The sequence below is a fragment of the Jaculus jaculus genome, chromosome 13 (genome assembly GCF_020740685.1).
Source record: "Jaculus jaculus isolate mJacJac1 chromosome 13, mJacJac1.mat.Y.cur, whole genome shotgun sequence".
Lineage (NCBI taxonomy): Eukaryota > Metazoa > Chordata > Mammalia > Rodentia > Dipodidae > Jaculus > Jaculus jaculus.
This window is the reverse complement of record NC_059114.1, coordinates 2,832,954-2,852,808: the sequence shown is the minus strand read 5'-3', so window position 1 is coordinate 2,852,808 and position 19,855 is coordinate 2,832,954. Positions and strand designations below refer to the sequence as shown.

General features: G+C 46.9%; 4 protein-coding genes and 2 non-coding genes across 6 annotated transcripts; 2 read left to right on the top strand and 4 right to left on the bottom strand.

Annotated features, from left to right (window-relative positions):
- Nucleotides 1–1,447: 1,447 nt before the first annotated feature.
- Trnal-uaa lies at nucleotides 1,448–1,530 on the bottom strand. Its single transcript has one exon. It is a non-coding gene; the product is annotated as a tRNA-Leu (tRNA).
- Nucleotides 1,531–4,871: 3,341 nt separating this feature from the next.
- On the bottom strand, nucleotides 4,872–4,943 carry Trnaq-uug. The gene has a single exon. It is a non-coding gene; the product is annotated as a tRNA-Gln (tRNA).
- A 1,271-nt stretch (nucleotides 4,944–6,214) lies between these two features.
- LOC123454099 (histone H2B type 1-C/E/F/G/I) lies at nucleotides 6,215–6,653 on the bottom strand. The gene has a single exon (XM_045132224.1). The coding sequence runs from the start codon at nucleotides 6,651–6,653 to the stop codon at nucleotides 6,273–6,275; it is 381 nt and encodes a 126-aa protein (XP_044988159.1). The 3' UTR covers nucleotides 6,215–6,272.
- Nucleotides 6,654–6,996: 343 nt separating this feature from the next.
- On the top strand, nucleotides 6,997–7,407 carry LOC105944927 (histone H2A type 1). The gene has a single exon (XM_012951736.2). It carries the CDS (start codon nucleotides 6,997–6,999, stop codon nucleotides 7,387–7,389), a length of 393 nt encoding a protein of 130 aa, XP_012807190.2. The 3' UTR covers nucleotides 7,390–7,407.
- Nucleotides 7,408–8,425: 1,018 nt separating this feature from the next.
- On the top strand, nucleotides 8,426–8,850 carry LOC101614072 (histone H3). The gene has a single exon (XM_012951758.2). It carries the CDS (start codon nucleotides 8,426–8,428, stop codon nucleotides 8,834–8,836), a length of 411 nt encoding a protein of 136 aa, XP_012807212.1. The 3' UTR covers nucleotides 8,837–8,850.
- A 4,826-nt stretch (nucleotides 8,851–13,676) lies between these two features.
- Nucleotides 13,677–14,063, bottom strand: LOC101614366 (histone H2A type 1-H). The gene has a single exon (XM_004670823.3). The coding sequence runs from the start codon at nucleotides 14,061–14,063 to the stop codon at nucleotides 13,677–13,679; it is 387 nt and encodes a 128-aa protein (XP_004670880.1).
- Between the last annotated feature and the right edge of the window lie 5,792 nt (nucleotides 14,064–19,855).

Sequence of the window (19,855 nt, the reverse complement as noted above, 5' to 3'; positions counted from 1 at the left end):
GGACCCCACACATTCGTAAACCGCAAAAACCCTAGAAATTAGTTAACAAACACAAAGAAAGACGCTTCAACCGATACAACCGATACAAAGGCCTTTCAGGAAGCCTGAGGAGGAGGGGGAGGGAGGAAGCATAATCGAGCATCGCTGTGTTTCAGCCGCACTTGACCGTTTCTCCCGTGTGACGTCATGCGCATCTGGCATTTGGTTGGCGTGGGAACGACGGGGATGGGTGCCCGCGGCATGCGCTGGCGCCAGGCCCGGGGCGCGGAGCCTCCGGGTCCCCACGGCCGGTCGGGAGGAGCCAAGCCTCCCAGCCTTGCGCCCTGTGGGAGGGACCAAATCCAGCTTGGGTACCCGGGTCTCTCCGGATCACAATCGGTGCTTCAAGCAAAACGTTTTACCAGAAGATACAGGGTTGCTTAAGGTCGAACCCAGAACGCTTTCCCGCTTAAGTAAAAAAGGAAAAAATGAAACAAAAAAAAACCAACCAAAGAAAAAAACCAAACAAAAGAAAGAAAGAAAGAAAGAAAAAAAAAAACCTGCAATTGAACAATGCCTTAAAGTGGTGGGCAGAGAGTATTGCTAGTCTGGCTGGTTAGCTCGGTTGGCTAGACCGTGGTGCTGATAACACCAAGGTTGTGAGTTTGATCCCCTTACGGGCCATTTCCAGTAATTGCTTTTACATATACCAAGTGGTTGTAATTATTCTTTCTCCACTTTCTCCCTGGTCCAGCAATTAGACTTAAGCTTCTTCTAGAAAAGTTGATGTTTAACTTAAAGTATAGAATTTCTTGACTGCTTGGTCAGAAAACATTGAGATGCCACGCCCACATCAAATCGCTCAGTCTGGGTACATGGGTTCACTGTGAAAGTGTATGACATAGAGCTACTTTCTGCTCCCTGAAAAGGGGCAACATTCAAACTGCCGGTTGAAATCTGTCCATTCGTAGCCTCCTGGGAGTAATGTAGCTTTGAATTTATTTCTCTATAAAATAGGGACAAGGAAAACATATGGATAAAGCGTTCAATGCAATATATAAGGCTGGATTTAGTGGGGCACACTTCTAATATCGGCATTTGGGAGGTGGAGGATCAGGAATTTAAGGTTATCCTAGGCTACATAGGAAGTTTGAGGCCCTCTGGGCTGCATAAAACCCTGTCTCTGAATAAACAAATAATTTGGAAGACCGAGGAAAAAAACAAAAAAACACCTCAACAACTAGCCCTGTGTGCTGTGTGGTGGTCCATCCCAACACTCAGGTGGCAGAGGTAGGAGGATTGCTGTTTTTGAAACCAGCCTAAGACTACATAGTGAATTCAAGGTCAGCCTGGACTAGGCCAACACCTTACTTTGAAAAAACAACAACAAAAATAATTTGGAAAACAAAACAAAGTGGTGTATTTACGTTTTCCCAGGTTGATAAAGAGAGTAAATGAGAGTCAAACATACCGGGAGTGGGGTTCGAACCCACGCAGGCACTAGCCCATTGGATCTTAAGTCCAACGCCTTAACCACTCGGCCATCCCGGTACTTTAGTCCTGCCACTGACCATCATTTTTTAGTACAATCAGCGCAGCTGTGCTGGCCCTGAAGGAAACGCCAATTCAGTATTTCTGTTTTGTGAATTATTCTCTGTCTTGATCACCTGTGAGGGTCTAAATGAATATGCTGTGACTGTTTTCAAAGAGCATCTGATGGTTGCCTGGCAGGCGAGGGAGGGCCCAAGCCGCGCTGACACCCTGGTCCGGGTTCACTTTACTGTAGGCTGTTTTCCACCTTTTTCCACAGAATTGAACTGCAGGGTTGGGGCGGGGCTGCAGTGGGGGCGGGAGGGAGGAAGAAGTCAAAGTCACTTACTCGGAGCCAGTCCTGGAGCAAACGTGGAGACCTTTAGTGGACACGGAGGCAGACAACAGGACAGACAGACAAAAAAGAAGAGAAATAGTGACGAATAAGGGAAAATTGTACGAAATAATTAGTGATCATTGGAAGAAAAAAAAATGTATACAGAGGTGTCACTTTGCTATTATGACATGGGCAAAGTTTAAAAGCTTCACTGGCAAAATTCAAAATGGACATGTAAGCCTGGGCGTAGTGTCTCCTGTAGCCTGCTGATGGGAGTTTAAGGTAATAAGGACATGGGGGGGGGGGCTTCTTTTTGGTGATTTTTGAGCTAGCATTTGCCTATGTAACCCAGGCTGGTTTTGAACTCACTACGATCCTTCGACCTCAGCCTACCACATGCTGGGATGATAGATGTGCCACCACAGCTGGCTTTAAAAAAAAGAAAGTCTTTTTCTAGATTAGAAAAAAAATTAACATGATTTAACAAGAGCACTGAGAGTGTGGTGTGGATTTGTTGGTGGTGAGGAAAGGATACCAGGCATAGAATCCTATGAAATAATTGTCTTTAGTCGTTTGTCTAAGATGCTACGGCTCCAGGGCTGAGAGCTCCAAGTGAAGGGAACAAACCAGGAGACTTGTTACGAATGTTTGATCGCGTTCTCTGGGACGTTGGGGCATGGTCACAGCGAGGAAGCATTCAGACAGCTTGGTGGTGGTGTTTGTATTGAGAGAACAAAAGCATGATCGCGGAGAGGTCAGAGAAACTAGACTTTGCGAGCGAGCAGACCATGGTGTTGCCTGCCTGTAAGAACAGTACTCAGCAGGCAGAAGTAGATGGAGCACAGAGAGTTTGTGGTCGACTGGGGCTACTTACACGTGTGAAAATAAAATAAAATAAAATAAAATAAAATAAAATAAAATAAAATAAAATAAAATAAATAAAATAAAATAAAATAAATAAAATAAAATAAAATAAAGGAAAGGAAAGGAAAGGAAAAGAAAAGGCAACCAGTGATCCAATCCAACAACTAAACTGACCAATGCCATCAAGTCAGTCTCCTTGAGGGCAAGGATGATCTTTGAACAACAGCTAGGCCAATGAATTCATGGCGCAGGCAAAACGCTGAGATTGGTCTGAGTTCTCACCAGCTATAGTGAGATAACTATTGGAGTTCATCTGGAGTGTCGCAAAGATATACCCTGAGTTTTGGGACTCTGTTAGCCCAACCAGAGCTGCTGTGGACCTAGCCTAATAGTTTGAAAGCAAGACGCAAATTGATCAAATGAACCCTAAGGGACATGCTCTTTTGGCCTTGGGAAAGAACAGATCTTCAGAATGAAGTTGTCGAAAGCTTAGAAGTAGATTGCTTCAGGATGATGGAGTGCAGGAACAAACTGTGAACTGTACAGAAATTCCCAAACAGAATCATAAAAGCAATTCCTGCTATTTCTTACTGTTTATAGAAAAAGGTGATGCTAAAATTAAGAAATTACTTTCATTCCAGAGGCAGGGGTTTTTATTTTTGTTTTACTTTTTCATTTTTTTTTCCAGATAGGTTCTCACACTAGTCCAGGCTGACCAGGAATTCACTGTATAGTTTCAAGCTGGCCTTGAACTCAGCAATCCTTCTACCTCTGCCTCCCAAATATTGGATTAAAGGTGCAAGCCACCACACAGGGCTTTCATACCTTTTGTTTTGTTTTGTTTTGTTTTTAAGAAAAGAAACCCAAAACCCAAAACAAGAAAAAAACCCTTTTCTTGGTATTAGTGCACACACTTTTTCATATGAATTCCCTTCTGTAAGGAATAACTCACAGAGGAAACAACTACACAAGCATACAGAACCTTGGAGAATGACCTACTGGCTACTTTGTGTGGAAAGGGGAATGTCCTGACATTTGATTCGTAATCAAACTCACAGCCATTAGCTCAGTCCCCCCCCATAACCAGCTACCATGGACTACAGTGTAGCTTTTCTTTGTTTTGAGGTAGGGTCTCACTCTAGTCCAGGCTGACCAGGAAGTCATTCTGTAACCACAGGTTGGCTTCTAACTCTTCCTATCTCAACCTACCAAGAACTGGGATTAAAGACATGCCCCACCACGCCCTGCTCCAATGTGGTGAGATTTATTTCCTCAGTTATGGAAGCTGAAAGCTCAGGATTGAGGACTCACAGAGTCCTTTCTCTGGCCTGCAAGCCTTTCTCAGCATGTCCCCACCGTTGGTGTTCCCCCTTACCAGGTTCTAGGGATAGAACCCGGGGCCCTGTGCAAACTAGGCAGGTTCTCTGGAGCAGACTGCACCACGCTCTGTCTCACTTCTTATGAGGACCTCAATCTTGTTGGATTAAGGCCTCATCCTTGTGACCTCATTTATATTTACTGATCTCTTTATAGACCCTATTTCCAGTTATCAGGAGGGTTAGGGCGTTGGCATATGAAGTTTAGTAGGCATAATTCCATCCATAACAACACCTCACTCTGAAGTTGATGTGGCCTTTGAACAGATGTGGCAATTAACATGAGGAAAGGATCTCATTCCTTGGGGCAGCTTTTGCCTGCGTAAGGTGATGAATTCCGATCTCAGGGGCCTTGGCTGCTGGTCCCTCCTCTAGGAAAACCTGCTGTCCAGAGCATAAGGGCAGTTGGAATTTGAAGTGGTTTGGGAAAGGGTTTCAGAGTACTGAGGAAGCACACATGGAATACCCAAGCCCACATAGGGAGAACCCAGTGATGAAGGCAGGAAGGTGGAAGTTCACATTTGAGGAATGAGTAGATGTCTAAATCTCACAAGGGCCGAGCAGATGGCAAAAATGCTTTACAGTGGAAAATGAGAGGGGGAAAATGGAATAAATTAAAATAATTGTTACCTTCTTTTAGACTAGTGGCTAGAAGCTAATTCTGGACTAGGATGAGGCAGGAAAGCTGAGAGATGTGGTGGATGCACACTTCTGAGAGCCGGATTACAGGGAGATGTGCAGGTTTTAAGGAGCTAGATTACAAAGGGAAACGAAAAAAGGTGAGGAGGTCCCACCGAGATTTGAACTCGGATTGCTCGATTCAAAGTCCAGAGTGCTAACCATTGCACCATGGGGCCAGTATAGTCTATTGTCTGACGAATTTTCTTTGTGGTACATACTCATCCCTAGGACACTAATACCAAATTGTAAAACAGTCGTTTTCAAATAATGTTGTATTGCCCCCTAGCGAGGCATGTTGAAAATACGTGGGTAAATTTTGCTGGTTTGAAGTACAAAATGTGTTTGTATTTTACAAGGCAGACCACACAGGCAGAAGCCCTAAAGTGTCAAGTGCTGTCCTCCACACAGAATTATCCCAAGGACAGCACAACTCTGGTGCAACAATCTTGAGTGTTTCATCAAGTTTTCTGGGTAACCTGTCTAGGAGTAAAGTTCTTGTTCCCACGCTCGTCTGGGTCCTTCTAACAGTATCTTCACTGGGTCGAACCTATTAGGAATTTAACTTTTATTCTGAAGAGAGAATCGCATTACATGTCCTTTGAGGATCACTTACAGGATAGCTTCCACTTACTTCTGCACCTATGTTGTGCTGAACAGCTATGCTCTGTCCTGGCTCATGACCACAGAATCGATTATGACACCATTGACACCAGCTAGCAAGCAGTTAAGTTCTCCTCTGATTAAAAAAATAAGAACATATATATACACACAATTAGAAGGAAAAGTTTATTGGGGGCAGGAGAAACGGCTTAGCGGATAAGCTTAGTGACCTCGGTTTGATTCCCCAGCGCTCACGTAGGCCAGATGACAAAGGGATACACGAATCGAGCTCATTTGCAGTGACTACAGGCCCTGGCGTGTCCACTCTGTCTGCTTCTTTCTCTTTGATAGAAATGCTCTCTCAGGACTAGGTAGGGGTTCCGACCTGGCAGCCGCTGACGACAAAAGGGTACTGGCTTTTATTTGCATTGGAATATTCTTCCTATTTCCCTCCCTGGCTGTTGGATTGCTTTCCAGAGTCTAGACTCTGTTCCCATGCCATGTCCGCACTCGTGACTGGATGCCCTGCCTTAGTCTATCTTGGTCCATGCAAGGGAGGCAGCTGGAAAGGATGTCATCCTGGGGAACAGCATGAAGACTATTTTCTAAGTTCCCATTAGCTGGGAAACCTCCACCAGTTGCTTAACCTCAGAGGGTTTAAGATCATGCTGCAATCATTATTTTTTTCACCCAGGGTCTTGCTGTAGTCCAGGATGACCTGGAACTCTGTAGTCCCAGACCGACCTTAAAGTCACAACAATTCCCCTACTCAACCTCCTGGGAATGAGTAAGTGCACCACCACGGTCGCATCACCATGAATACGCAATAGCTCTTTTAATGAAAAGGTGGTGGCTCTGAAAAGAGCCTTTGTGTGTGGGCAGAGGCAGCAGCGGGTACGCGGGGTCTACTTGGAGCTGGTGTACTTGGTGACGGCCTTGGTGCCCTCGGACACGGCGTGCTTGGCCAGCTCCCCGGGCAGCAGCAGGCGCACGGCCGTCTGGATCTCCCGCGACGTGATGGTCGAGCGCTTATTGTAGTGCGCCAGGCGCGACGCCTCGCCCGCGATGCGCTCGAAGATGTCGTTCACGAACGAGTTCATGATGCCCATGGCCTTGGACGAGATGCCCGTGTCGGGGTGCACCTGCTTCAGCACCTTGTACACGTACACCGAGTAGCTCTCCTTGCGGCTGCGCTTGCGCTTCTTGCCGTCCTTCTTCTGCGCCTTCGTCACCGCCTTCTTCGAGCCCTTCTTCGGGGCCGGCGCCGACTTCGCGGGCTCGGGCATGGCAGCTGGTGAAAAAGAGTAGCAACAAAACTTGATATGAAACTTCCAGTGAGAACAAAATGCAAAGGGCCTCACTTTTATTCAGGCTCTATGCAAATGAGGCATCTCCGAGCGGCCAGTTACGATGTAAAGAAGGATTCGTGACGTCACTGTATGTAAATTATATTGCATCGTGTCTCCTTTCTCATTGGCTATGTGGTTGAGCACATTTTCCACCAATCCGAGTGCACCTCGTCCGCTTCCCTCTGCCACTATAACCTTCTGGCCGCTAGTCTCACACTGTCATTTTCTCTTCCTCTCTCTGCAACTTTCTTAGGTCCTCGTGTATTCATAGCAGAGCATCATGTCTGGACGCGGCAAGCAGGGCGGCAAGGCGCGCGCCAAAGCCAAGACGCGCTCCTCTCGGGCCGGCCTGCAGTTCCCGGTGGGCCGCGTGCACCGGCTGCTCCGCAAGGGCAACTACGCCGAGCGGGTGGGCGCCGGCGCCCCGGTGTACCTGGCGGCCGTGCTCGAGTACCTGACGGCCGAGATCCTGGAGCTGGCGGGCAACGCGGCCCGCGACAACAAGAAGACGCGCATCATCCCGCGCCACCTGCAGCTGGCCATCCGCAACGACGAGGAGCTCAACAAGCTGCTGGGCAAAGTGACGATCGCGCAGGGCGGCGTGCTGCCCAACATCCAGGCCGTGCTGCTGCCCAAGAAGACCGAGAGCCACCACAAGGCCAAGGGCAAGTGAGACACTCACCCCACAACCCACGCCCAACATCAGCCAAAGGCTCTTTTCAGAGCCACCCACAGTTTCTTTAAAGGGCTGAACATGAGTACCTTGTTACTTGGGTGCAAGCAAGGAGTTCAACCATGAGACGGCAATAGGTCAAGAGCCATAAAATCTACAGTTCGTTTTACTCAGTCATAGGATCGCCTTCATCTGGTCCCTTCGAGCATCATGCACTGACACATTGTGCCACTCGAGCCCTTGGTTCCTTTCATAAAAGTACCGATCATTTCAACCCGCACGAGTGAGGTTTTGAGTCAGCTTTTCTAGATGTAACTGGCCCCTAGAGGAGACAAAAATGTACAAGCACAAGTTTTCGGAGCTACTTGCATACTGCTGGGAATACCCGAGCCTGAGTGCAGACAAAACCCTTCACAAGAGTCGCCGCCACAGGCTGGCGCCTTCCTACAGGCCAATGGGCAAACCCAAGTTCTCGTGTTTCTGCAGCCGAGGTGTCAGGTCTTGGGACTAGTTTTACAAACCATGCATAGCAGATAAACGGTACTGGCATTCAGACACTAGCCAATACATTACTTATAACTTCACCGTATTATCTGAAACAGGAAAAGCTCTCCAAGGAAAATGCTTTTAAGAACAGTCTAGATTGGTTTCCAAGAATTCTAGGTGGCTTACTTTTAGTGTACCCCCCTCCACTCCCCCGCCAGGTGGGGACTGCATCTCAGGCTGACTTGGAACTGTGTTTCCAGGTTGGCCTCTAACTCAGCGATCCACTTATCTGCCTCCGGAGTGCTGGGATTAAAGACGTGAGCCACCACGCCCGGTTTTCTGTTTTAATTAGGGAATCCGCATGATTTTATTTTGTCAAACAAAACTACAGGAATTCAAACTTTTCAGTGTGGAGAAGAGAGAATTGCACTAAGAGCCAATCAGGGTGCTCGAGCTGCTGTTCTGGCCAATCAGAAGCGGGTCGTTAGTATAAAGCCTGGTCGCGCAGGGAGCCTTTTAGTTCTCTGGCTTGAGTTCGTCTTCCGGAGGCATGGCCCGCACGAAGCAGACGGCGCGCAAGTCCACGGGCGGCAAGGCCCCGCGCAAGCAGCTGGCCACCAAGGCGGCCCGCAAGAGCGCGCCGGCCACGGGCGGCGTGAAGAAGCCGCACCGCTACCGGCCCGGCACCGTGGCGCTGCGCGAGATCCGCCGCTACCAGAAGTCCACCGAGCTGCTGATCCGCAAGCTGCCGTTCCAGCGGCTGGTGCGCGAGATCGCGCAGGACTTCAAGACGGACCTGCGCTTCCAGAGCTCGGCCGTGATGGCGCTGCAGGAGGCGAGCGAGGCCTACCTGGTGGGGCTGTTCGAGGACACCAACCTGTGCGCCATCCACGCCAAGAGGGTCACCATCATGCCCAAGGACATCCAGCTGGCGCGCCGCATCCGCGGCGAGAGGGCCTGAGCCACCTTCCCAAACCTCACTCCCAAAGGCTCTTTTCAGAGCCACTCACCTCGCGTTCAGGAGAACTGTTCACTTGGTGTTAATGATGGCATGTTTTTGAGGTATGCTTGCTGGGCGAAGTTTAGGTGTGTGACCTGTCTTGCCATTGTCAAGCAGGATTTCTGACGAGCTATTGCACAATTTTCCTGCCACTCTGCTTTTAGCCTTAGTTTTAAGAAGTGTCTGCTGGCAGTCTTAATCCAACTGTCTTTCTTAACGGTAAAAGTATGAGTACAACGAGCAATTTTCTTTAGGGAGGGTAAAGTTTTAAGTTCCGTTGACCAAATTTGAAGTCATGGGACCACCTTCCACGTACCCAAGGCTATGTCTCATTATAAGGTCTTTTTGGAGCTGGCCTTAAAGGCAGTGATCTACCTCAAAGCCTCCCAAATTCTGGGAAGGCTGGCCTAGTGTTGCCAGTTCAGTCTCCCAAGTGTTAGGATTAAACGCACCCCATCCTGTGTGGTTGCTCTATTAAAAACCTTAGAGTTAGTCAATTTACCATTTAGTTTATTTAGTCTTAGTTGGAGTTCCTGGCAGGGATTTTTACAAATATGTAATCCTAAAAAATGCAATACTTGGAGATGAATAATGAACTAAGATACCGGTACCACATGGCAGACCCCAAGGGAGCAGAAGAAACCTAGGAGTAGTAAAAGAATCTTGTGGATCAAAGCAGTTACACTGCTGTTTTTGGAGGCTTAGGTCGTGATCTGTCTTGATCCTCAATCTAAAACATTTTCCTTTCCCTTGCAGACTGGGCATGTGTATCATTTTGGTCCTCAATTTATCAGTTTATGACGCATTTATGTGAAAAGAATTTTTACATTGATTTTTTTTCTCAATTTTTATTAACATTTTCCATGATTATAAAATATATCCCATGGTAGTACCCTCTCCCCTGATTTTTTTTTTTTATTCTTTTGAGATAAGGCTTGTAGCTTTGTAGCCAAGGGTGCCTTTGAACTCCTCATCCTCTTGCCTCTAAATCTGGGATTACAGCTGGTAAAGTGTTTTCTTATTTTATTTTCCCAGATTAGGTCTCACTCTATCCCAGGCTGACCTGGAACTCAGGACAATCCTACCTCTGCCTGTGGTATTTAGACGGTGTCAATAAAAACAACAAAGTTTGGCATTGTGGGGCATGGTGTCACTCCTTTAATCCTAGCACTTGGGTAGCTGAGGTAGCAGGATTGCTGTTCGTTTAAGACCAGCCTGAGGCTACATAGTGAGTTCCAGATCAGCCTGGTTAGAGTGAAACCCTATTTAAAAGAAAAGAAAAAAAAAATCAACAAAATTGCCACCACTAAGAGAATATTAACAAAAAATAGTGTCATAATACTTGCTATTGAAAGCATTTACTATCTTGACATGAGGAATTTAACATGTCCCTCTCTAAGGAATTAGCCTTTTGGAGAGGAGGGTACACTATTTTGGAAGGAATGTCTCACAGGACCACCGCAAGAAGTTGCCGGCTCAGGCAGGACCAAAAGTTAGACCGAGTATGTAAGGAGCAGATTACCTCTGGGTTTAGGAACCAAGAGCTGTTGATTAATGACTGAAGTTTCCTGGGTTAGTACTGATCAATCTTCAATGCAGTTCTCACAGCTAGCTTGTCAGTTCAGACTACGTGACGCATCACTGGGGGCAGTGAGCATGGATTCACGTGTACATGGACAGTGTGCTCTGAACCGCAGTAGTCTGGTCACATGTATTAGATAAACTTTATACACTAAATATGACCTCATATACTGGTAGTAGCTGAGCTTTGCGGCAACAACACACATCAAGACACACATCGTTTTGGCATGTCCTGGAGGATAATATTGTTTATTAATGTATTTTATTTATTTATTTGAGAAAGAGAAAGAGGGAGAGAATGGGCATGCCAGGGCCACCAGCCACTGCAAATGAACTCCAGATGTGTGTGCCCCCTTGTGCGTCTGGCTTATGTGAGAATTGAACCAGGATCCTTTAGTTTTGCAGGCAAAGGCCTTAACAGCTAAGCCATCTCTCCAGCCCTGATGCTGTTTGTTGTAGCAAGTTCCACAACAGAAATGAACAGAAGACCACCCGAATAAGAATTTAAAGGAGAGGTTTTATTCAGTGTCAGTCTCTGCACAGCTGGATGCCCAGGAGAACAGTGACTTTTTGAAGGCAAAAACCACATTCCTTTACAATACCTGCCACTCACTCTTTATTCTCCCTACCCTCCCCCAATTATCTTTTGCAAGAGCAAACAAGCATGATTTACAGAAGCAGAATTTGGCAGCTAACACAGAGCGAGCACCAGATAAGGGTAAGAACAAACACCAGATGTATGAAGCACCTACTGAATATTAGGTCACCTTGACCTCAGGGCAAGACTAACCTCAGGTGTCTTTACTGGAATCATGCCTTCAGGCTTGTAGTTACTGCTCTGTGCGAATCTTTAGTTTCTTATGGCTCCTGGAGAACACCAAGATGAGAACAACAACGTCTAAGATGGCCTCCCTTAGGTCTGTTCACCAGAGATTGTTTCATTATGAAGACAAGGGACAGTAGTTGTTGCAGTCAGGTTTGTATTGCTGGCAGAAACCACCCAACAAAGAGCAGCTAGTGATAAAAAGAGAGGTTTATTTTGGCTTGCAGGCTCAAGGGGAAAGCTCCACGATGGCAGGGAAAACAATGGCATAAGCAGAGAGGGGACATCACCCCCTGGCCAACATAAGGTGGACAATGGCAACAGGACAGTGTGCCAAACACTGGCAAAGGGAAACTGGCTATAACACCCATAAGCCAGCCCCCAACAATACACTCCCTCCAGGAGGCGTTAATTCCCAAATGTCCATCAGCTGGGAATCTATCATTCAGGACACCTAAGTTTATGGGGGACACCTGAATCAAACCACATCAGGGACATGCATGCAGATTCTTCTCTGTAAGAAATGTACAACATGGATGCATGCATGTTCACATGGAGAACAAGAAGAAAAGTGTGGACAGGACATAAAGATCCCAAATGATTAACAGTTCATACATAACTCACAGCAGTGACCTACAAATTGACATCTGACCTGGCCCTGGTAACCTGTGCTTATTTCCAGTATGAAGCTCCTATTCTTCCTGTTCATATCATATCATAACCCATGAGTGCATGGTTAGGGTCATCCTCTGCTGACTTCCCCACACTGTGATTTAACTGTCCATGTAGTCAATTCTCTTAGCTACATATAGCTCGATGCTCCCCAACTTCCCTACTTTATTATCACTGTTCAGCATAGACACTGTATACACATGTTTGTGTGAAATAACTTTAAAAATTGTTCTTTATTTGAGAAACAAACACACCAAGAGAGACTGTGTGTTGTATGGGTATACCAGTGCCTCCTGCCACTGCAAACAAACTCCAGACACATTGGCCACTTTGTGAGCCTGGGGAAATAGAACCCAGTTAAGTGCCTAACTGCTGAGTTATATCTTAAGCACCCCCACCCTTTTTTTTTTCTTTCTTTTTTGTTTTTGAGGAGAGAGAGAGAATGGGCGTTGAGGGCCTCTAGCCACTGCAAGATGCATGCACCGCCATGTGCATCTGGCTTGCATGTGTACTGGAGAGTCAAACCTTAGGCTTCACAGGCAAGCACCTAAACAGCTAAGCCATCTCTCCAGCCTTCCCCCCCACCCCCACCTTTTTAAGGCAGGTTCTCTCACTCAAGCCCAAACTGACCTGGAACACTGGAGCACAGGCCTCCAACTGACATTCTTTGACTTCAGACTCCTCAGTGCTGGGATTAAAGGTGTGAGCCACCATACTCCTATAATTATATAAATATATATCCCTTTTTTAATGCAAGCAGAGGGAAAAAAAAAGACAAAGTGAAAATGGGAGCCCCAGGGCCTCTAGCCGCTGCAAATGAACTGTGGATGTTTTCACACTGTGCCTCTGACTTTAGGTGAGCACTTGAGAATGAAACACTTTTGTCTTTGCAGGCAAGCACCTTAACCTCTGAGGTATCTCCCAGCCCAGTAAACTGCACTTGAAACAATTATGGGTTAATAAGTATATATATATATGCAGAGAATATGGGTGTGTTGGGGCATCCTACAACTACATAAAACAAATTTTGAGATAAAGTGAGACAGAAAAATGGGCACGGCAGGGCCTCTAGCCACTGCAGACCTATTCCAGATGCATGTCACTTTGTGCAAGTGGTTTACTTGGGTCCTTAGGCTTTGCAGGTAAGCTCCTTAACCACTAAATCTTCTCTTCAGAACTGCACACCTTGTTTATCTGGCTTTTCGTGGGTACTGGAAGCCAGGCTTAACTGTTGAGACTTTGCAAGTGAGCACTTTATTCGCTGAGTCATCTCCCTAGGCCTAGTTAATTAACAGGTGAAAGTCTTTGTGCCTGAATTTTAATAGCACATATATTCCTCTTGAGGTAGTGCTTCGCTGTATCCCAGGCTGACCAGAAATCCACTTTATAGTCTCGGCTGACCAGATAGCAAACATATTGTCTCCAAACGCTGGAAATAAATGTTTTTCTCTTGGAGGCCTGAAGTATGAGTTGATTCCCCAGAACCTATAGAAAGTCAGATGTACTTAATGGTACACTACTTCCAGTGCTCTATTACAGTGGTCAAAAACCCATCGGTCAGATATCATTCCTTAAAATTAATTAGCTTAATTAGCTTAAGAAAGTTGAAAGAAAAACCTGAAATTCAGGTAGTTACAAACAGAAGCGTCACCCTTTTTTTGACTATAGAAGTGGCTCTGAAAAGAGCCGTTTATGTAAGGCGCACCACACGTTGGCACTGCTCGCTCACTTGGCCTTGTGGTGGCTCTCGGTCTTCTTGGGCAGCAGCACGGCCTGGATGTTGGGCAGCACGCCGCCCTGCGCGATCGTCACTTTGCCCAGCAGCTTGTTGAGCTCCTCGTCGTTGCGGATGGCCAGCTGCAGGTGGCGCGGGATGATGCGCGTCTTCTTGTTGTCGCGGGCCGCGTTGCCCGCCAGCTCCAGGATCTCGGCCGTCAGGTACTCGAGCACGGCCGCCAGGTACACCGGGGCGCCGGCGCCCACCCGCTCGGCGTAGTTGCCCTTGCGGAGGAGCCGGTGCACGCGACCCACCGGGAACTGCAGGCCGGCCCGAGAGGAGCGCGTCTTGGCTTTGGCGCGCGCCTTGCCGCCCTGCTTGCCGCGTCCAGACATGGTACCAGACCTTCCGCTAGTGAGCTAGCTGACAGCTGCCGGGCATCCGCGCGGCCTTTATGGTGTCCGCGGAGCGCGAAAATGAAGCCGCACGATTGGCTGGCTTGTCACTTTCGTTTTGACCAATGGAGCGCTGCTTGGCCAGACGCGAGCTACGATTGGAGAAAACAGTCACGTGACTTCACAAACTGTCTCCAATCATCGATGAATATCTGGGATCCTCATTTGAATGCCTCTCCATAGATAAGGGAGAACCGCCAGCTTTTACTTCCAGCTCTCCCCAGTTCTCGTCCTGCCCATATGTTACAAGCACTGTGTTTCCCAAGGTTGCCCAACTCTTCACAGGCTTTCACACTCAGGGAATATTGGCGGTTAATTTATCCCTCCACTAAAGTTAGACAAAGCAGTGTAACCGTGAACTCCTAAATGTTACTTATTTTGCGCAAAGGATAGTCAGTGGTCGCCTAGTGGCTTTCCATAAGATCTACTAGTTATTTCAATTTTATAATTCCGGATTGACTACAGCGGCTTGAGAAGTAACAAAGAAAGCCAATCTCAACAGCACAAACTTTATTGGAGGGACAGTAGCTCTCCCGGGATGGAACTACTGCGTTTGGATGTGGGAGAGAGTAGAGATATGAAGGGCGAAGGATTGGTGGTGGTCGTGGTGGGGTCTGTGGGAGTGAAGAATGGGGGGAAAGTAGGAATAATTGCCTGCCTAGGTAGCCTGATAACTCTTGAGGCCAGATCTTTGAGTTATGAGCTTGCTTTGTAACAGTTAATCCTTATGCTGTGGTCCAGGAAAGTTTTATGGTCCCCTGAGGTCAGTGTTTCATTAACCGTATGGGCATGCCTGGGCCTCCTGCCACTGCTGAAGAACCCCAGATGCATGCGCCACTTTCTGCATCTGGCTTTACCCGGGTACTGGGAAATTGACCCTTGGGCCAGCGGGTTTTGAAAGCAAGTACTGAGACATCTCTCCAGCCCTATATTGCTATTTCTTACCTTTCTCCTCCTCCTTTTTAATATTTAAAATAAATATATAACTTTCTTTTTATTTATTTGCAAGGGCAGGGTGAGGAAAGGCATGGGACTACCAAGCCTCTTGCTACTGCAAACGAGCTCTAGATGCCTGGGTCACACTGTGCGCATCTGGCTTTGCATCTAAGTGGATTGCTGTTTCTTATAACTGGCAGGAAACAAAGGAGAGAGAGAGAGAGAGAGAGCAAATTACGTGTGTGGTAAATCTGATGTTGAGAAAACGTAGATTTTGACCTCACAGTGCCTGGCACTACCTACACAAGATATTCATAATAAGAGGAAAAGAGGAAGACATGAATAAAAGATTGATTAATTGAGAGGGAGAGGGGATGTGATGGAGGGTGGATTCGTGAGGGGGGAAAGTAGGCATGGGAAGGGAATTATTGTTTATTGTCTATCATTATGGATGCTGTCAATAAAAAAGTTAAAAAAAAAAAACAGACTTGTTTACTTTGGAGTTGCTTACTTTCTCATCCTTGTGACCAAATACCTGACAATGAGCAGTTTAAGGAATGATGGGTTCATTCTGATGTGAATTGTGGAGGGGATGCATTGCATCATTGTGGGAAGGCATGGCAGCACACTGTATGGAGAGTCAGGAAGAAAGCAGGAATGCTGGATGAGAGGCGAGGTGGCAGAACCTCAAGGCTGAGACTAGGGAGTTAGCTCATTAGGTAAAGTGCTTTCCAGACGTTGTATGCCACATTTCCTCCTGACATAACAATGATGCCATGTTTTAAAAAGTTTTTTTTTTTTTTTTTTTTAATTTTGTCTTGTTTTTCAAGGTAGGGTCTCACTCTAGTTCAGGCTGACCTGGAATTCACTATGTAGTCTCAGGGTGGCCTTGAACTCAAGGTGATCCTCCTACATCTGCCTCTCGAGTGCAGGGATTAAAGACTTGCACCACCACACCCAGTTAAAAAGTTGTTTTAAATAAATATTTTATTTATTTGTTTATTTGCAAGGAAAGAGGGGAAGAGAGGGGTTCATGACACAATGTAAAGGAACTCCATATACATGTGCCACTCTGTGCCCCTTGTCTTCATGGGTACTGAAGAATCGAACCCAAGCCATCAGGTTTGCTAGCAAGTGCTTAAAGGGCTGAGCCATTTCTCTAGCCCCTTAAGAAGTTTTTAGTGATATATATATCATGATCCTAGTCCCTTCAAACTACCCTCACTATTTCTTTCTCCTCTTCTTCCTCCTTCTTTTCCTCCTTATCTTTCTTAATATTTTTATTTATTTGCAAGCAGAAAGAGAGAGACAGAGTCAGAGATAGTGACAGAGAATGGACATGTCAGGGCCTCTAGTAGCTGTGAATGAACTCCAGACACATGCACCACTTTGTGCATCTGGCTTTACGTGGGTACTTGGGAATCAAACTTGTGTTGTCAGGCTTTGTGGGCAAGTGCCTTAACCACTGAGCTTTCTAAGTCTTCAATTAGTCCATCTTCTATTTAGATGTCATATTTATTTCCCCTCCTATTATTTACGTCTTATGCTGGTAGTGTTAGCCACTGTGAGGCCATGAATACCACAGCACTTTAGATCTGGAAGGCAGTATTATAAGCACTCCTCCCCTTGGCTCTTACATTCTTTCTGCCATCTCTTCTACAAAGGTTACTGAGTTATGGGTGATGTGATAGAAATGTCTCATTTAGTGCTGAATGCTTCACTGTCAGCTTTTAGCACTGTGGTGAATTTTGAGTCACCCCAGTGACCACCACCATTTGAAAAGAGAAGCTTCTTTAACTAAAAGAGAAAACAGCAGTAACATATGGGCATGTTTACATGGGTTCTAGGGAATCAAACCTGGGTCCTTAGGCTTTGCAGGCAAGCGCCTTAATCACAAACCATCTCTCCAGCCGCAATAATGCGGATTTTTTTTTTTCTTAATCAGAGGCAGCTGGGCCCACTCACTAGACACTCTCAAGATTGGGTGTGTTGACATTTCCCCCACAGAAGCAAGGGCCTGAGGAAGGTTGTCAGAACCTCACCTGACATCTCAGGTGCCCCTGGCCCCAGCTATGTCACTGATGCAAGAGGGCTCATGGCCTCAGGATAAAATGAAGCACACAGAGGACAGAGAGTCTCATGTAAGCAGCTATGGGAAGGTTGTTGTCCGTGCTGGGACGAGACATCTTGATGTTGTGGCTGCTTTAGGACGTCCACTCCTGTAAGTAACCACTCACCATGCTCTGTAAGTCACTCCGAAAACTCACTGGTTCAACAAAACTGATTTGGGTGAAATCAGTCTAACTGTGCCCTATTTTTAGGGTGAACACATATCGGTTTGCTTCTCCCCAGGGGAAAAGTTCCAGGAAGTACCAACAAGCATGAGGGCCTGGATTCTGGATTCCGTGCACTCACATAAAGGCCAGGTGGGCATAGTGATCTGCCTTAGGATGGAGAGACCAGGCATTTTGGACAAGCTAGACTAGCCACATCACAGGCTAAGCTAGCCACATCATAGGCTAGACTAGTCCCATCACAGGCTAGACTAGTCCCATCACAGTCTAGACTAGCCACATCACAGTCTAGACTAGCCACATCACAGGCTAGACTAGTCCCATCACAGGCTACACAAGCCACATCACAAGCTCTAGGCCCAGGTGAGAGACCCCTGCCTCAGTCAACACAGGGGAGAGCAATAGAGGAAGACACCTGATGTCAACTTCTGGCCTCCACATCCTGCCTTCCACCCCCCGCCCGGGTCATGCACATGGGAACACACACAAAAACCCTTCAAGGTTGGACATGGTGGCGCACGCCTTTAATTCCAGCACTCGGGAGGCAGAGGTAGGAAGATCACCATGAGTTTGCTGACCTGTGAGACTACAGAGTGAATTCCAGGTCAGCCTGGGCTAGAGTGAGACCCTACCTCAGAGAAAACAAAACCCTCAAGGCCTGAATCGAGCAACACGCTTCCTCCATCTCATTAAGCTCCACAGTCGCCCCAAAGTGTGCCACCAGCTGTGGACTAAGTGTGGCGCATTAGTCTGTGGGGCACATTTTGCATCCAATCCATAACATCCTATCCCAGCCCCAAAAGGGTCATGGCTATCATATGACGCCCTATTCATTTAGCCCAATTTCAAATGTACACAGAGGCTTTCACAGTTCCAACACTGCTCAAAAATTCAATGTCTCTTCGGATCCTCCTGCCTCCGCCTCTTCAGCAATATCCTACCAGCGTGCGCCACCACATCCGGCCAATGTCTCTTCTGAGACTCAAATCAACCGAGACCCTTTGTGAAATGAAAGAGAAATCACATACTTCCAACATATAATGGCACACGGTAGACATTTCCATTCCAAAAGGGAGGAATGGGACAAAGAGATCATACGATCAAAACAAGACTGAAACACGGCAGGGCAGACACCAAACCCTGCAGCCCCACTGTGAGCAGCAATAGTTAGGAGTAAAAATGGGAACTGTCAGAAGCAATAATTAGAAGTAGAAATGGGGTACTCACCCAGCGGAGACAAGTTCACCATGGCAACCAGGGGCCAAGACCAGAGACCCTCCGTGAGCTGATATACAAATGAGCTAACCCTAAGGTGGCTATCAGCAGCCAGGATGACTGAGGAAAAAATGGGTATAAGAACCCCAGCAAGAGCTCAGGAAATGCTCACTCCACTCAGAAAGGCAGACTCCATGTCTCTGTGTTGACACATTTCTCTCTGTGTTGACACCCACCGCGAGGAGAAGCAGGCCGCAGGATCCCTCCGCAGCTGGGCACGGAGAGGAGCAAGGCCCGGACCCAGGGGGTACTTGCAGACCAAGTGAGGTCCCTTATGAGTGCCCCGAGGGTTTGGGCCAGGAAGCTAAGGTAGTTGAGAGGAGAAGGAAAAGGGAATTGGCTTAATCAACATGTGTGAAGAGTGAATAAAATGTGTAAACATAATCTGCAGCTTGACTGTTGAATTTAGCCCTCTCCCCTCCCCCCCTGTCTGGGACTCATGACCTATACTCTCCTCCAAGGGGCTTGAGGAGCCCCTCAAACTCTGCTGCCTGAAGTGCGCACAGCCACACTCTGAGCCTACAGCTTTGCTTAGCACGCGTTCCACGGTGTGGAACATCCTGGGGTCACCACAACTTAGGTTTCATCTTCACTGCTTCATGCAATGGCCTCTTGGGGCTTACATGCAAGGAACCTGACCCTGCCTCACGTTTCCCAGCCTCAGTGGATCTTGGGAGGCAGGGAGGAGGACCTTGGGAGTGACCTTTCCTAGCAATGATGCTGGTCAAAACAGAAGGCTTCTGAATTCCTTGAAACATTGTTTGATAGGTTGAGGTTAAGCCACAGCACAAAGAGAACTTTCTAGAGAACAGGAATGAATAAATCCTTGGTGAGAATCTTGGAACGGAAGCTAAAACAGCATCATGTTAACATTCTTTATATTTACAGCTGCAGAAATGGAAACCAAAAAAGTGGGGGGCTTCTTAAGTAGGGGACAAGCTGCCATACCAGAAGCCAGGTTGCTGGGATTCCTGTCCAGCATTGGCATGTGTGACTGTGTTTATGTGCATAGGAGGAGGAAAAGGTAAGAATAATTTTCTTTTCTTTTCATTTTCTTTTGGTTTTTTGAAGTAGTGTCTTACTGTAGCCCAGGCTGAACTGGAATTCACTATGTAGTCTCAGGGTGGCCTTGAATTCAAGGCAATCCTCCTTCCTATGCCTTTCAAGTGCTGGGATTAAAGGCATGCACCACCATGCCTGGCTTTAGGACTATTTTTCCATTAAGCA

What these genes read in the sequence shown, in the direction of transcription:
- LOC123454099 (XM_045132224.1), bottom strand. Translation starts at nt 6,653, where the DNA reads ATGCCCGAGCCCGCGAAGTCGGCGCCGGCCCCGAAGAAGGGCTCGAAG.
- LOC105944927 (XM_012951736.2), top strand. Translation starts at nt 6,997, where the DNA reads ATGTCTGGACGCGGCAAGCAGGGCGGCAAGGCGCGCGCCAAAGCCAAG.
- LOC101614072 (XM_012951758.2), top strand. Translation starts at nt 8,426, where the DNA reads ATGGCCCGCACGAAGCAGACGGCGCGCAAGTCCACGGGCGGCAAGGCC.
- LOC101614366 (XM_004670823.3), bottom strand. Translation starts at nt 14,063, where the DNA reads ATGTCTGGACGCGGCAAGCAGGGCGGCAAGGCGCGCGCCAAAGCCAAG.